A 17,733-nucleotide genomic window follows, 5' to 3' on the forward strand; every position below is an offset into this window, starting at 1 on the left:
CGAGGCGCAGCCTCTCCTGAGCGCGGGAAGCGGCTTCCCGCAGCTGCCCCGGCAGGAAGGAGGCGCCAGCCACCCCCGCTGCCGTCCTCCCGCGGCCTAAAATGGGAAAGAGCCGCGCACAAAATGGCGGCGGGACGGGAGGCGGCCGCCGCGCACGCGCGCTGCGCTCCCCGCGCCGCCGCCGCCGCAGGACGCCGGCCCCACCCCCCGCGCTCCCCCTCGGCCCCGCCCCGCCCCGGCGCCAAGATACGGCCCGCACCAATCACCTCGCGCCGCTCCTCTTCCTGTCCGCGGGTTTTGGCCAATCGCCGCGCTCGAGGCTACATCCGGGTCCAGCCTCCACCAATCATCCGCGTGGGCACTCTGACTTCACTTCAATCTCCGCCAATCGACCGCTGCTCCGAAGGAGAGCCAATCAAAAGTCTCCGTGGCTCTACCTGCGTCGACGGGCGGCCAATGCTCTTTGTCCGGCCGCCCTGTGACCAATGGGGGTGCTGTCCGCGGCGCCCAATCCGGGCGGGGTAGGGCCCCCGGGGCGTCACGAGGGGGCCAATGGGAGTTGAAGCAGGACAGATTCTGCTCAACAGCTTGTTATTGGGCTCGGCGCTGGTGACTCGGTGCGAGTCCGGGCTGGAGGGGGCGGAGCGGGGCCGCGCTCAGCCGCCGCCGCTCGCGGGGCTGTCGTCGTCTCGGAGGGGGCCGCGGCGCCGGGAGCGCGGCGGGGCCGGGCCGGACCGGGCAGTGCGGCGCGGAGCGGAGCTGCCCACTTCGCTCCGAGTTTCCAGGTAGGAGGCGGTGAGAGCCGCGGGTGCTTCGGCAGCCGCAACTCCGCCGCCGTCCTGGGGGAGGGGGCGCGGAGCGGCGCCGGCTGCTCCCCTTTCCCTGCACCCCTCCGCGCCCCAGCGCGCCCTTCCGCCCCGCGAGGGAACGGGGGCTCCCTTCCCCGGCGAACTCCGACCCGTGTCTCCTCCAAGCCTCCTGCCCCCCCTCCCCCCGCCGCCGTCCCCGGGGCTGCCCTAGGGCTTGGCGGCGGAGAGCGCCCGCCCGCGCCGCCTGCCATCCTCAGCCCCCTCAGCCGCGCGGCGCCGGCCCGCCCCCGCCGCGCTCTCCCGCGAGCCCCGTGCTGCGGAGTCGCGACGGCTGCCCGGGCAGGCGGTCGGGGGGCGGGAGCGAGAAGTCTGCCGGGCCGGCCGGCCGGCGGGTAAGGGGGGCGGGGAGGAGGGGCTCGGCGGCGCGTCCCTCCGCGGGCCGCAGAAAGTTGTGAGGGCCGGGGAGGGGCGGGGAAGGTGGCGACGGCGGGGCCCGGCCGCCACCCCCGGCAAGGAGCCGTTCGTGTAAGGCAGCGGGTTTGTAAACCTGAACGCGCGCCCCGGCTCCTCCGCCCTGAGGCGGGGAGCGGGAGCAATGGCGACGTGACACACCGAGGGGCCGCCGGGCGGGAAGCGGCAGGCGGCGGCTGCGGCCCCGCTCCCTCCGCGGCCCGGCGGGGCTGGGACGGGCGGCGGCTCCCGCCCGCCCGCGCTGGGCTCCCCTCGCAGCCCGGCCGCCGCCTCCCGGGGAGACCCGCGCTCGCAGGGGTGAGCCTGCAGCCTTCCCCGCTCACCCCCCCGCCCCCCGCTTGTTTTGCAGTGTTTTCCCGTGTGCTCGCGGGGAGAAGTCTTTTGAGCTGGAATCCCTCACGTAACCTCTGAAGATGAAGGTAGGCGAACTGCGGAGTAGGGGACGGCTCTCATGCGCTAGCTGCTCTGGCGATTTCATTTTTAATCGCTCGTCTCGGCTGAGCAACAGTCGGGTAACGCTGGCTGGGGTTTCGGTGCACGCTGTAAATCCTATTTCTGTTCTCCAGCTGAGGTGTGGGTGAGCTAAGCTCTTCTCATCTTGCAGTAGTAACCTGAAAATTCACGACATCTTTGAGTTGATGTCCTTTGGGCTCTCGTCTTTAAATGCTTCCTCTATCAGGAGCTGCTATTGCAAGTTTGTAAAACCACAGCTTTTATGCCACCTTACTTCTTGCTGTTGTGCTTTTTCAGTACAAAGGCTTAGCAATTGTAGTGTAACTTACAAAAGAGAGAAAAACTTTTTTTTTTTTACTTCAGTGTTGAAGAAATAGTAAAAATATTTTTAAAAAAAACAAACAAAACCAACACAAAACCAGTTATTTTGCCTTCTGTCCTGATTTCCTGTCTTGATGGACGTTTTCAGCAGGGTAATATTGTGCTTATTTATCAGTTACTACAAACACCATAAAGTGAAATGTTGAGTAATTAAGTCAAGACTAAGGAACACACAATGTGAAGTAATTATCTTAAAATCCATAAGCAATTAAGGTTTGATAAAGGCATTTCAGGAAAGAAAAATACTTTTTAACAGCCGCTTTGAAGATTGAAACAAATTTCTCTAGAGGTCTCCTGGTAGTCACCAGGAAGAAAATCCCAGACTATACATAGAATGTTATAGGTTTAGTGGTAAGTATTGGAATGATAGCAGTTCTCCAGTCTTTTAAATACTCTATGTCATTGGATTGCTTGTAGCAGAAAAATGACAACTTCTATACTGCCTTTTGCACTTGAAATCATTTTCTGTTTGTATGCTGTATAGGAGTGGCTTGAATTAATACACACTGTTAGGCATTCTTAACCTTTTTATGTGGAGATATTCCAAATATCAGTTCAATACCCTCAAAGATACTTATGGGAGAATAATTAGGGTGCCCACATTGGCTAGAGGGGGTGTCAACATCACTGGGAAAACAAAACTTCCTGTAACTTGTGTGGTTTGTGTCGGTTGGGTTTTTTTTTCCTTATAAAGAACAGTGTGTTTGCAATTCCAAGTGCATGGTCTATCATTTTAAAGTCAACAGGTCTAAAAGATTAGATGTAAAATGAAATATGTAATGATGTACCTGTAAAAATAAATTAGATGGACTAAACTTTGTTGTTGTTCCTTAATAGGCAGCAGATGAGCCTGCCTACCTTACAGTGGGAACTGATGTCAGTGCCAAGTACCGCGGTGCCTTCTGTGAGGCAAAGATTAAGACGGTGAAAAGGCTCGTGAAAGTCAAGGTAGTGTGCTGTGATTACTGCTGACTATATTAAAGTTTAGTGTCAAAAGGACTGCCAGAGAAAGTCCTAGCCCTGAAGGTTAGGAAATGTTCGTCACCTCACTGGGTGAATTTTAAGTAATACTTGAATGTTGCTTTTCATATTTTGGTATTGGGTTGGGGGTGGGTTTTTGTTTGTTTGTTTGTTTAAGGTACTGGCAGTGTCTTTATTATTTTAGGAGTGTGATGGAATAAGAATGAGCTTTCAAGTCACTTATTCTTGCTCCTTCTTTCCTAATCACAACTGTCTTCTGTCTGTGACTGCATCATTTACACAGCAGTCAATTTTGATGTCACGAATAGAGGATTATGGTTTTACATGAGTAATGAGGAATAAGAGCAACCTCTTCAGAAGCAAAAGTTCCATTTCATTCCAGCTGACATGGTTAGTTTTTTTGGAACTTAAGAAGCAATGACAAATATATCAACATAACAGCAAAAAAATGGCAGTAATTAGTTTCTTAGACCAAGTTTTAGAAATGTCCAAGATCATATTTGTTAAGTTTTGAGAGTCTTGCCTTCTGCTTCTAAAACAGTGTGCCCTGGGTGTGTCAGGGCTTTTACACACGCATAGTTCTGGCACACAATATTCATTGATATTTACAGGTCTTATGCCAAAACAACCAAAAAAGAAAGTAACTCTTTTGGTGTTGCGGTATTGTTGTGGAAAAAAAAAACCCAAACAAAAGTTAAGAATTCAAAGTAAATATAGAAGTTTTTCTTCTGCTTTGTTTTCTCAGTTTTCCCACTTCCTACTTGATTGTTTACAGTCCAGCATATGTAAATCAGGCATTGGTGACCCAAAAACCCCTTACAATTAGAGATGAAAGCTGCTTTTTATAACCACACATCTAAGTTTTCATGTACTTTAATGCTTGGAATAAGTAGAACAAGCTGTCAGCCTCTTGAGTTGCACATGTAGATCATGTCACTTTATGAGAGTGCTTTTCATGAATAGGAAAAAAAAAACCAAACTCAAACCACCAATTCAGGTAGTGAAATCTTTTCTCCTATTCTTAATGAGTGCTTAGGGAAATTTGTCATCTCATTAACATAGATTTTGAAGAAGCCTAGTAGGAAGCAGCATGCTGGTCTGACATCCTTGATTTTGTATCTGTCTTTGATGATAGGTGTGATTTTTCTGGTTACAATCATATGCTTTATCCTCCATGCTAAGGTTTGGAAGGCTACTGTGACTTGGTGGAAATTGCTGTTGCTGTATCTTCATTCTAACAATTGAAGTTTTAACAAGATAAGCCTGATAATGTAATTAAGAGCGTGTAGACACACCCCGGCATGCTTGCCAAGAGTGCAAGGAGTCCAAAAAGTCCAGTAATCTTTTCCTGAGTAGCAGGACAACCTGTTTTCATCTCAACACTGCTACATAATTCTAAATAAAAAGTTCATGGTTAAGCTGAATGTGTGTTAGTACCAGTGCTGTTTTGCATTCAACTAGTGTTGCATTTATCAGCACAACTCTAGTGTAGGCTATGGTTGGGATATAATTGAGGATCTAGAAAACTGGACATAGATGGGAAAGGAGCTCCTATCACTTTTCCTGAAAAGAAATAGGAATTTTGGATTATTGTTAAAAGGCCAAGGTGTTTTTCCTATAAAGAAACGTAAGTGAAACATCTAACAAGGTTGACAGCTAAATATTCTTTTATGGTTCTAAATGGAGTCTGTGCAAACTCAGGGGCTTACACTCAGTCTCCTCCGTGTTACCATCTCAAACACAGGAGTTCAAAGGGAGAGGATGTAGTTTACTGATATTGTAACTGATACTTAATTTTGTTGCACTTGTTATAATTCACAGCTTTTACTGCAAAAACTTTTCTCTCATTCAAGGTAGCAGAAATGATGGTATTGCAGCCTGTTCACTGATTTTTTTTTTTGATACATATTTAATAAAAGGAGCTTTTAACTTTGGTTGTAGTTTAGTACTCCATGTCGTGTCAGCCAAGTGCTACAGTTGAAGTAGAGAGATAAAAAAAAGCCCTACTTAATCTTCTGATCTGGATTGCATCAATATCCAAACTCACATAAAAACATATTCTCTTTGCCTTGGAACTGTTGATGTTTGATTTTCACTGTTCTTTAATTATGATGTCTCAGATTAATTATTAAGTGTGATACTTGGAGCTTCCCGTCAGTAACTGTCCATGCCAGATGTTTTGTGTTCAGTAATGTTTGAGTCTATTTGATTCTCCAAATGGTGATTACAATTTCATATACTTTTTATATGCTATTAAGAAACAAGATACTTACTTAAAAATTTCTCTCTTTCAGGTGGTCCTGAAGGGAGACAACTCAACTCAGTTAGTGCAAGATGACCAAGTGAAGGGTCCTCTAAGAGTATGTGTATTGCAGGCCTTTCTTTTTTTCTGTAATCACAAAATTATCTGTGAAATTTTAAGTTTCGATATTTTTTATGTGAGTACCTGTTTAAATCAACAGGAAGAGGCTCATTGCTTTAGATGAGACTGATTCTGAGCAATTAGTGTAAATCTTGCAGATGTTAGGGGCTGTTGGCGCTTCTCCATGTATTATACTTCATAAACAAATGGTTTTGCGTGCACAAGGATTTTCTCATGTTAAGACACAAAACTTCTTGCAAGTAATGCAACTTTGAAATGTCTTACAAGCACATTAGAACTTGCTTGTGAGGTGAAGTTAAAGCCTGTTAGACAATAGTAAATACGATTGCTCTGACTACATCTTAAAATAGTTGATGTATTTTATAGAAAAATATGTGGATTTTTATGATATGTAACTGTTGTCTGACAAAATGCGTAGATGCATTACAAAACACTGACCTCAAAACAGAGCTTTTCAGAGGAGATGATCTTTTTTGTTTCTCTTCCCTGTAACTACTGCAAGAACATCAATGCATGTTAACAGGATGCTACTGAAATTCTGATCTGACAGTATAACAGTGTTTAAAAATTAAGGATTAGTAGAAACTGAATACGTATCATTAATAAAGTAATAATCAGTTTGAATATTTGTATTATTTCTTATATTCTCTTTTCTTTCTCATGATGATGTAAGTTGTGCTGAAATTAGATGTTCTTAGTTTCTTACTGCTTTACTGCCTACTTGTAATTCCAACTTCATACATAAGGATCTTTGTCCTTACCAGCTAAGTAAATTTTACAAAGTAATCGTTAGCTAAAATGAATCTTTAAAAAGAAATATCTAGCTTCCTGGACAGTTTAATGTCTATGAGTGTTTTTCCCCATTATATGAGTCTGGGATTACATCTAAGCTTGGGATACTCCTTTTTGTAGGTTGGTGCCTTGGTTGAAACCAAAATGCCCGATGGATCTTTTCAAGAAGCTGTTATCAGCAAGCTGACAGACGCTAGTTGGTATACTGTAGGTGAGTAGCCACATGCTTTCATTTACAGTCTATAGTCTTCGAACAATATATTTCTAATTATAGGTAATAACTGAAGTAATTATATCTTATATTGTAAGATCTGAGATAGATTTTTGGAGGGGACTTTTTTTTAAGTCTTCCAGATCTTATTTCCTTTTCCATGTAGAATAGCGTAATAATTATTTGATGTTCAGGGAGACTGTTGCACAGGTAATTGCAGGGCTGAAAACTGAATTTTGCTTGGCACAGTGTATGTATACTGATGTCGAATTCACTTACTGGGATTTAGAGTCATTTTTGCAGATTTTAAGACATAAACCTTGTAATTGCACTTCTAGCTGAAAACGTGTGACATGTAATGAATGGCTGAAATGCAAACCTTCTTTCACTGTATGCAGTCTTGGACACAAGATAAACATTGGCAGTACCACTCTGCGTTCTGAAGCCATTCCTCTTTTGTGTAGAGAATCGTGTTTTGTATGAATCAAGAGAAGACAGGATCTACGTGTTGTTTTTTGTTTTTTTTTTAAGAAAAGAATTGACACATCACACTTCAGAAAGAAAACACAGAGTGGTGATTTATAATTTGAAAACCTATTTACTTTAAAGTCATCTTCAAATATTGGTTATATCTGAAGTGAAATAGCAGACTTTGCATACTGTAGGCTCATGTGCAGTTACTGGAAGGGAAACTTCAAAAGGCAGGGTCAGTGCAGTTTCAATGTTGAGCCAGAATTCATCGCACGATAAATTTCTGTATTTTGAGTGATTGGAGTTGTTCATTGCAATCTCTGGATTTTTCTGACAGAGCTTTAACAGTAGAATGACAAAACCAAGTAGCGTTCAAGTAACGCTATATAAGCAAATAAACCCCCACAGTATTTAAATCAGAGCTTTGCAAAGCACCTGTTCTTTTTTTGCACAACTTTCTTATGGCAATGGAGCATTATATTCACTAACCATGGCATGGTGGGAACGTGCTTCTCTTAATTATCTTGTACATGCTACTCTTCAGCATTGCTTTCAGATTAGTGCTTGTAAATTTAAACTCTATGTGTCTCACTAGCGGTCTTACATGCTCAATGTATGCAGCTTTATGTTCTTCCATGCTCTCTTGAAGAGTCTTCTGTCACATGAAGTGTCAACTATTTTGATCCATTAATCCCTTTTTTAAGATATAAAGATATTTTCAATAATCCAATATTTGCATCGCAGTGGATGGTTACATCATCTTTGGTGAGATAACTTGGAAGTGTTTATCACTTTATGTTAAAAATCAAGTTCTTTAACTTATCAGCCAGTTGACTGACCAGTTGATGAAGCTCACCGCTCTGTGGACTTTTTCTTCGGGGTTATAACATTGCAGTAAAATTGTAGTGTCTGTCAGGTCAGGGAGGAAAGGCAGGATTGTTAGGGAGGACATCTGCATACTTTAGCACTATGACGTGACATGTGCAACGAGCACCAGACCTTCATCTTTGCTTTATATTGACTTAGAGGTTCCTGATTTTGATACAGAAGAGATAAGAAACACAGTCTTGCATTAATAAGTTTGTGTTTTTTTCAATTAGCATTTCCTTTTTAAAACTTCACTTACTTTAGTTTTGAAGTGGCATTTTTAACTTTTTAACTGTTTCAATTTGGGCCAGAAGATTTTTATCAGTAAACAAACCCTACATATTCCTTCTTCAGTGGTTATCAGTTAATAGTGTAAAGCCTTTTTTTAAAAAAAATATACTTGTCTACTTGCATTTGACATGTGAACTCCGAATACTCTGTTTTGGGGGTGAGTTGTGACTGTTTTTTTGCAAATATTTTTTTCTCTTTTGAGCAGTACAATCCTGCCAAAAATGTTTACTTGAGGAGCACTTAATTTGAACAGTGAATACATCCTCCGCCCTGCATTAGTGGACTGTTGTTTAGATTTAACAGTGTGTAGAACTCTCCCCAATAATGTAAGAAATAAGTAAAAATCATGCCATGCATGACTTTATGCATTTATTGAAGTGTAGCTCATCAGAAATTGAACCAATGGATTAATTTATTATTGTCATTTTCTTTCCCTCAAAATGCTTTTTTACTGTTGGAATAGAGAAAACAAACATCTATGGTTTCTATATGCAAAGGTGTTAAGACTGAGAGTTTGGTAAAAATTAGGAGCTGAGGGGTGTGTGTGGGATTTCAGTAATCTTAGGGTAAATTAGCATGCAGTACTGTAATAAGGCATGGAGAGAAAATAAATTTGTTACCATGAAATTACAATTGGAACACATTGAAATGGTATTTAGACCTTATGAATTCTTTAATGAGTTGGATGTGGGGACATGCTTATTGGTCTTCAAAGCAGAGAGAATATTGTCCAAAGGAAGCAGATCATGAAGTTTGCATCATTAAGAAACTCTGTGGTTATTTCACTTTTAAAATTTCAGAAATGTTCTGAGTTGAGTACAGAAACATTATAGTGTGTGAAATGAGCCTTATCATTTGCCTGCTGCTTCCATTGTATCTTTATGTAAAGTTATGTTTAGCTTTTAGGTGTTTCTTTTGCTGTGAAGCAAACGAATTGATTCCTCTTTAATAGATGACAGGCCCTACTGCTTGGCAGTCTTATTGAGTGATTCAGTCAAAGTTAAGGACTTGAGAGGGAAGTGGATTGAACAGCCATCAGGTTTCTAGAATGTCTTCTTAAACGTGGTCGGGCTTGAGATGGAAAGCACAAAGAACAGCTTGTGTTTCAGTCTGATGTGCCTTTCTTCTACTATTTATTTTCTGTGTTACATAGCATCTCTTTAGATCTTGGTGGTCTAAAAGTAGATTGATATGGATAAGGAAGCCAATAATGTATACAGAGAAACATTTTCAACATATTTAGTGCAAATATCTAAAAAAATCCACCCAAACGAGCAAACTGCCAGCATGTCTAGTGAGAAGTAAGGATGGTCACTTTTGCAAATCGTGTTCTCTGTCTCAGATTGGTATCTAAAGAAGAAAAGTCAGCTGAAACAGTAGGAATGCTCTGTTGAGTTTGCTGTAGTGGGCTACTTTGTAACCAACTTAATGAAAGAACAATGATGAGCAGTTAGTCAAGTTTAACAGTACCTCTTGTCTATTAGTGGTGTTTGTGATTTAGTTTTATTGTGGCTGACATGGAATCACTCTTTCAGCTGTTTTTATGTGATAATGATGTTACTGTAGACATTTAGAAGTACTGCAATTTTCAACTGTGGTTTGGACACACTTTTGAAATTACCTTTGACATTCAGCTTTTCAGTGTAAGTAGGTGAAGAAACAAAAGCTGTTGGGAGTCAAAGTTTGACAGGTCTGGTAAATGCCAATGCACAAGTCAGCCCTCTCTTCTGTTCAATTGAATCTAAAGTGGAATGACAGTAGTAGCTGTTCCTTGGATGACAGATGGATCTGTTGGATGTCTTATTCTTTTAAAATGCAATTATTTAAAACGAACTTAGTTAATTTGCAAACTTTAAAGTTCTGCATTGATGCTTTTGAAGTGCTGAATATATTGCGAGGTGATAATTGCACGGTGTTAGAACGGTCTGTCAGATCTGCTCTCAGATGAGCCAGGTTTGAGTTACATCTTCCATAGCCTAACAACTACTTTGTTCTCGCTTACCTGAAGCATTTTACAAGTTAATAACTGAAATAATGTCTGAAATGACTGAAAAAAAACCTCAGCAAACCACAACCCAGACCACACCTTACAAAGTGCACAGCTGTATGTTGCTTTTTTATTCTCTCTGGAATCTTGCAAGTATTACCAGAATTTCTAGTAATTTCTGGTTTTAATTTGCCGAATCAAAACGAATGTGTCATCTCTTTTTTTGACAAAATTCGGGTCAGTAATCTGTATGTGCGAAGATCTTGTTAAGTGTATGTAATTTAACCATATCTAACTTTAAACAGAAGAAAAAAAACAGCTCAAATACATTGAGTTTTGTGCTTTGTAGTTTGCTAGATAAAAGTTTGGAAAAGTTTTTTCCAAAGAGAGAAAGAGAAAAATATATATTAACATTCAGTATGTTTTCCCCTGAAATGAGTCGGAAATAGGGAGAAAATAACCAAAACAGTGAGATGCATTTGCAATTTCCAGCAGACTTTACTGTCAGCAGTAGGGCTTTATAGGCTATTTAGAATGCAAGAGGGTGTCACTCCTCATTTTTGGAGAATTATGGCTTTCGGGCTTTCATGTATGACAAGACATGCCTTTTTTCCTTTCAAAAGTTGTCATGAAATGGCAGAGTATTTTAACATAAATAGTAAAGAGTTTATTTTTCTCATAGTTTTCAACACTGTACTTATCTGTGAAACCAACAGTTTTTCCTCTTTGGTTCTAGCACAGTGTTGTACATCAACATGGCCCAACTTTGTGTTGTAAGTCAGAAACCACTTCTGAGACACCTTTGCTTTTGCTGCCGTCCAGCCTCATGTGGTGTAACTTCCTCCTCTCACGTGGTCACTGTGGCAATTTGTAGGGAATGATGAGTGAGTATGTGCTGAGAGGAGTTAGATACCACTTGCTCATCCGTGTGCAAGGGGAGTTTTGGGTAGTTGGCTTGAGTTGTCCAGGAAATGACATGTAATCTCAGCCACCAGTTAACATCACTCTGGGGAATGGTTAGGAGGGCGGGTGACAGACGTTACAGGTGTTAGGTGTTTGGTTCTAATCCTCTTGCATGTTGCATAGATTTTGAAAGTTTGAGTTCAGAATTCAGAGAACATTTATCAGTGATGAACTAACAATGATGTCCTACGATGTTCAGGGACAGGGTGGTTAACAGGAGGTATTTATAACCACATTTTCCTATTTTTAGAAGAAGTTTCCTCTTCTGATACTTTGTGGAGATACTTCTCCTCACAGGAAAAATTGACTTGGTTCTGGCTCCACTGCAACTTCAAGCTCCTAACGAGTCTTATTCCTGTGTGAAGGGTGATAAAAGCTATAAACGCCACCACAGTCACTTGTTTTCATCTGTGCCAGAGGCTTCTTGGTTTGTCCTTTTTTTAGCTTGAGCAGCACGTGTTTTGTAGTATGTGCAAGGCACTAGTCACGTTTGTGTGGCTGGTTTGACTGGTTCTTCCCAGCATCCTGTTGAGTTCTACATCCCAGAAGCATCACTTCATCTTCAGGCTGCGCATGTGTCATCCAGGAATCCAAAACCACAAGCGTGGCAGGGGAAGTCTCCAGTTGCCCCTGCTTCGCTGGTGCTCTGCACCACCCGGCCCCACCATACATTTGTTCTTTTCATCTTCAAAGTGCTGCTTGGGTGGATTTTGAAGAAACTTTTTGTTTCCTGGAGTCTTTCTATGGGACATACGATTGTTTAAGTGCACATAGAAGCTGAAGTAGCTATGTTGATCTACAAAAACAGAATAGCATGTCACTTTTGTTTTTTGGCAGTGTGCAGTTAGAGGAGCAGATGTAGTGGTGAAAAAGTATATTAACTAAATTTTGTTAGAAGTCAGCTTTATAGAGCCTTTGGTTATAAATCCAGCCTTGTTACAATGTGGACTGAGTATTAAAATAAAAATGAAGTGTGTACAAACAATACCATAGGGAAAGCAGAGAGGTAGAACTTCCCTCTCTAATCTCTTTATATATAACAAGAGGAGTGTAACAACTCAAAGAAAGCAGTTTCAGGCAGGGGATTTTGTTTGTAAGATGATAGTCTTCTAGGAGTAGATGCAAAGGTTGTACTTCTGTGCTTTCTCTTATATTCCATATATGTTTCTGTAGGGCAAATGAAGATAATTTGAAATGATTTTTAAAAAATCCTGAGTTCTGTAGCATCTTCAGTAGCACAGTACTGAAGTATCTTCCTCTTAAGCACTCTTACAGTGATGGAACACTAGTTTGTACAGTCCTTGTCTACAAGGTCATTCAAAAAGTATGGCATTACTCTTGGTACTTGTTTCCACAGCTGAAAAATAAAAACATGCACAACTCACATGTGTTCACCTAGGCATTCATAAGAATGTCTCTGATAGCTCACAAATTACTGCTTTGTCAGGCAGCTAGGGAAAACAATTGTGCATAGCAGCACTAGAACAGTTTACATACTGGTATGTACTTTCATTGTTTTGATAGATTTAAAAGTTTCTGAATGGGATAGGAAATGAGGGGGGGAAAGGTTGATTTGCTGTGCAGTATAGAATCTCTCTTTGGGCAGCAACAGTAACATGTTGGATTTGACCTTAGCAAGCAGGGGCAGCCTTGAGGGTCATTTTCCCTGATCACTTGCCTTGTCTGATTTGTATTATAGGATGTTAATCACTAGTGTCTTACCGTGGTCTCATCTTCTTTTTCCTCCTCTTATAAAGTTAAACTGATCTGCAGTCTGATGTTGTGGCAAGTTTCTTCACAGGCCTTAAAAAATGATTTTGATTGGTTGACTTGTTAATATTTCTTATATAACTAAATGAGAGCCAATGTTGTGTCAGCAGTTTTATGAGGACAGGGTTAGTGTTGTGTTTGTTACAGGCATATGCAGGCCTGATACAGGGAATGGAAACTACCTGCTCGTTGCTAGTGAGTTCAGGTTAATGCACTGTTGAGGTACTCAACTTTTGAGAGAATCTTGTTTTCTAACTTCCGAGAGATTTGGCACTGAAGCTTTGTTTTTCTTTCTCTGCCATACCTGTGACTTGCCTAGGCTTTCACAAACAGAAAAATCAATTCTGCTTCCTTGCTGTTATTGGGATGCAGGGACATTGTGCAAATGTCAGTTTTATTTTCACTGTTAAACTCTGCTCTGTATGGAGCATTTTGAATTCCATTCCTGGAACTAAAAAAAACCATTGTAACAGACACCGTTCTTCTAGGTTCTGCTGCTTAGTCATCTTTTTTCCCTTTCTGTCAGTATTCATCATTAAGCAACATATTTGGAAGAAAAGTCTCTGGCCAGCAAAAGCTTTTCTTTTCTTTCAGTCATTCCTACTTTATCTTCCCTTTTAAATAGTACCATGTAGGTTCCTGGCTAGTGTGTGTCATTCTCTTTCCAGAATTATTTACAGAAGTCTTCAGCCAGTAGACTCAGTTGCTGCAACAAGTACATTGCCCTTTACAGGCTTAGGCAATGGCAGGACCTAAAGGCTTCTGCTTTTTCATACAATCCTGTCCTTTCAAGGAAACAAGTAAGTTCCTCTTCAAAGATAAATATTGAGGCACCATAAACACATCTTCTGATGACTATATTACATGTATGTGCTGAGATTCCTCCTTGTCTTCCGTTCCCATTTCCTTCTCTCTTTAACACAAATGATTCTGTTCAGTAAATTCCTTCTTGCTTTTGGAGAATAACATATTTAAATAATGATTAAAATACATTAAGTTATTGAACATTAACAGGCTTTAATTTGTCTAGTTGTTAGTACTAAGAATTTTAACTAAACAGTCTTACTTTTGGATGAGGTTAAAAAGTGAGATGAAAACCACAAGGTGTACTTAATTTAAGAAAGGTACATATTTTTAAAAGTACTGTGACTATCTATGTAAGTTTCTGTTGACCCTTTCAGTAAGATGCAAACAAGTGTTTTCCCTAGAAGAGAAGCAAGATTAAAGCCACTAGTTACAAAATATTTCATGCCTTGTGTTCAGTTGGAGAGATTTCTTATTTGACTTCACATTAGTAATTCAAATAATTGGTATTTTTGTGTGAAAAATGGTGCTATCTTTTCTCCATTGACATTTTATAAGGTGATCACTAGTTTAGCGAAGGAAATCTTTTTATGCTGTTACACACTTTGCTGTTCTGCAAAAGATGTGTTTTGCTCTAAGTTGTGTAGCTGTATTATCAGTTGCAGATGCTGTTCACAGAATAGGAAGGGTTGTCAGGGGGCCTTAGAGATCATCTAGTCCAACTCCCCTGCCAAAGCAGGTCCACCTAGATTAGGTCCCACAGAAACATGTTCGGGCAGGTTTTGAAGACCTCCGGAGAAGGAGACTCTACACCCTCCCTGGGCAGCCTGTGCCAGGGCTCCCTCACCTCAACAGTGAAATAGTTTTTCCTGTTGCCCATGTCCACAACATAAAGTGTTGTAGAACTAGCAGACAATTCTTTGTATATCTAAAAACTCTTATACAGTCAAAGAAAGTTTCAGTTTGTCTTTGAAGCAGTTAACTGACTTTGAAATCACAAAATCATTCATGCCTTCTGTTTCTGCTCTTCATGGTCGTTCTACCTCTGCCCTATTGGAAAATTAAATGTAACTGTCAGTTTTCTGTGAATCATTTAAAAATGCAAAGTCTTTTAAGTGGTGATGGTGATATGTTGTTTCCTTCTATTTAATACTACTTAGCCTTCCTAATTAGAGAATTCTGTTGCAATTGTCTAAAAGCATTTTCTGTACTTAATTTATCATTAAGTATCAATTTCTGTGTGCCTGTGGTGGTTTCGGCCCATCAGGGAACAAAGACCACGATTAGCCTCAAGTACCGAAGAGGCTGAGAATTGCTCAAGGGCAGGGAGGGCTTAATTGCCGCTTAAGGTCCAGGACAAAACAGACCAGGCTACTCGGTTTGGGGAAGAAAACATAAAATAATTTAATGCAACATCAACTAAAACATACCCACAAAAACCCAAAACATAACCAAAACGAAACAACACAGAGGAATACGTCAATGAAGAGTCCAACCAGCCTTTTTAAGAACACCTTCCCGCCACACCTCCCCTCTTCCCGGGCTCAGAGCCCTGATCCCGGGGTTTTTACCTTGCCCCCCACCCTGAACGGTTTGGGGTGGGGGCAGGCAGTGGAGGTCTCAGTCAGTCTGCTCCCAATAGCTTCTGCCGTCTGTCCCTCCTCAGGACGGGTGAACTCCACACCAGTCCTCCCTGGGAGTCCGTGGGGTAACTCACATGCATGGCAGCCCTGCACGGGCTGCTCCGACGTGCACCCATTCCAAAGGCTGCAGCTCCTCTCTGCCTCTCGTGTGGGGCTGCTCTGCGGCGTGCAGGGTCTCCAACACGGCCTGGGCCATGGCCGTCTCCCCACACAGTCCCTCGCCCGTCCGGGCTCACTCACATGGAGTTGCTGGTGGCTCTCAGTCCTGCCATGGATCTCCACAGGTTTCAGGGGCACAGCTGCATTCTCACCACGGCCTGCAGAAGGGTCTCCGGTCTACTGCTCCTCCTTCCTTCCTCCTCTGGCCGAAGGGTCCGCGTGGTCGCCTCCATCTTGTATCCCTCTTACACCTCCTGACCCGCATTCCAAATTCCCGTCCCCTAAATAGTGATCGCAGAGGCGCCAGATTGGCCCACCCGGGCCGGAGGTGGGTGTGAACCCAGGAGCCGGGGGAGGGTCCGCAAACTCTTTACCGGGTCTTCACTGCAACCCGCTTCCCCTGTTACTAAGCCAAAAGCTGCTCCTTGCTAAACCAGAACAGTGCCTTTCTCAAGAAAGTTACTTGTTGCTAGCCAGCAGCTGTTTGTCCCCTAAAATGATTATTTATGAAGAATTAGTACTTCAGCTTCAGTTCTGAACACATTTGGCAAAGGACGATGATGGTAACCTGCTTTTAAGTCACTTCAGGGCAACAAGAAATGGCCAGACCAACCTGAAACTTAAATATTCCAATGAAATAGTTGGAAAAATGTAAAGAGTGCTGTTGAGTAGCACATTTGAAGTGGGTAACAGAACTTAAACTTCATAGAATCCCAGAATGGTAGGGGTTGGAAGGGACCTTTAGAGATCATCTAGTCCAGCCCCACTGCAGAAGCAGGGTCACCTAGATCAGGTCACATAGGAACATGTCCGGGTGGGTCTTGAAGACCTCCAAGGAAGGAGCCTCCACAACCCCTCTGGGCAGCCTGTGCCAGGGCTCCCTCACCCTCACAGTGAAATAGTTTTTTCTTATATTTAAGTGGAACTTTTTGTGTTTCAGCTTCATCCCATTACCCCTTGTCCTGCTACTAGCTACTACAGAAGAAAGGGATGTCCCAACCTCCTGACAACCATCCTTTAGATATTCATAAATGTTAATATGATCTCCCCTCAGTCTCCTCCAGACTAAACAGCCCCAGTTCCTGCAACCTTTCCTCATATGAAAGATGTTCCATTCTGAACTTAAGAATTATTTTGAGTGCTTTGGTATTGCCCTTAGCAGATCAGTGGGTACCAAAGCTGTGTAGTAATCAGGAGGGGAAGAGCTCATCCTTTGTTTTCCCAGTTAGTGTGAAGTGTTACAGTGGTAGCTTCATTGAATGAGCAGATTTTGGGAGTAACGTACCGGGATTGGAGTTGATGGGTCTTCTTAGTATTTACATTTTTACAGTTTGGAAAATATTACTAACTGGTATAGCTGATGAGGCTCATGGGTATCTGCTGTTCTTAAAATACTGGGGTTTTGAAGGTGGGAAAGGTTAGTTGCTTTGTGTATACAAATATTACAACATAAGCAATTAAGATAACTCAGTAGTAGATCATACCGCATCAGTGCCTCTATTCTGAAGATGGAGGAACCTTAATGCTAATCCCATCAGGCTTAACTAAATTTGTATTCATACCTTTTTATGTAGCTACTGCATTATTATTGCAGTCTGTGGTTTTAATCTAAGATTGTGAGACTGTGACTGTTCTACTTAGTTATTTGACAAATAAAGTAAGTGCTTTTCTTGCTGCAGCCAGTCTGTGCTTTTTGCTAACAATACACATGTGTTTGATATTCATGTTAGCTCAAGAGGAGATTTTTTTTTTTTTTGGTAGAAGCATGCCAAAATGGTCATGCTGATATGCACAACACTTGAAACTTTTTTCTCTCATTTTTTTTTTTCCCCCCCTTGAAGTTCCCTACTGGACAAAGCATGTTTCAAGTAGTTTAAATATAGGGTTGTATTCTGCACTTTGACCCCATACAAATAAACTTTTACCTTAGTGGAATGCCAGACTGCAGCCACCTGGTCTCTGCTCTTTGAAAAGGGCCTGTTCACATGGCTCAGGCAGGAATATCTGACCTAGTGTAGGGAGAACTAGTAACTTTTCTTTCCTTTTCTTCAGGGAAGTCTTTGTGAAAAGGTTTTATTTAAACTGGTTGAAGAGTAGATCTTTCTCAGGCAAAGCCTGCAATAGCCTCATAGCATTCAAGTCTTCTTTAACTGTATATTAATAGAAATTGATGGAACTTCCCTTTCACTGACACAGTCATTTTAAGAGAACAGGATGTCTATGAAGTATTCTTTATAAATTGGTCAGATTTACAGTTGCAAGTTTCCAGTATTCCCAGCCTCTTTTTAGCACTGTAT

At 42.0% G+C, this 17,733-nt stretch overlaps 1 protein-coding gene across 2 annotated transcripts in view; it reads left to right on the forward strand.

Moving 5' to 3' along the window:
• Nucleotides 1-539: 539 nt before the first annotated feature.
• The window catches only part of ARID4A (AT-rich interaction domain 4A), a 50,413-nt gene continuing 33,219 nt past the window's right edge, over nucleotides 540-17,733 (forward strand). For both annotated transcript variants that reach the window (XM_061997600.1, XM_061997601.1), the window contains exons 1-5: nucleotides 540-785; nucleotides 1,630-1,699; nucleotides 2,952-3,062; nucleotides 5,390-5,455; nucleotides 6,391-6,481. In XM_061997600.1, the coding sequence (XP_061853584.1) occupies nucleotides 1,694-1,699; nucleotides 2,952-3,062; nucleotides 5,390-5,455; nucleotides 6,391-6,481 (274 nt within the window). In that variant the 5' untranslated portion in view covers nucleotides 540-785; nucleotides 1,630-1,693. The remainder of the gene's footprint in view (nucleotides 786-1,629; nucleotides 1,700-2,951; nucleotides 3,063-5,389; nucleotides 5,456-6,390; nucleotides 6,482-17,733) is intronic.

The sequence above is a fragment of the Colius striatus genome, chromosome 6 (genome assembly GCF_028858725.1).
Source record: "Colius striatus isolate bColStr4 chromosome 6, bColStr4.1.hap1, whole genome shotgun sequence".
Classification (NCBI taxonomy): domain Eukaryota; kingdom Metazoa; phylum Chordata; class Aves; order Coliiformes; family Coliidae; genus Colius; species Colius striatus.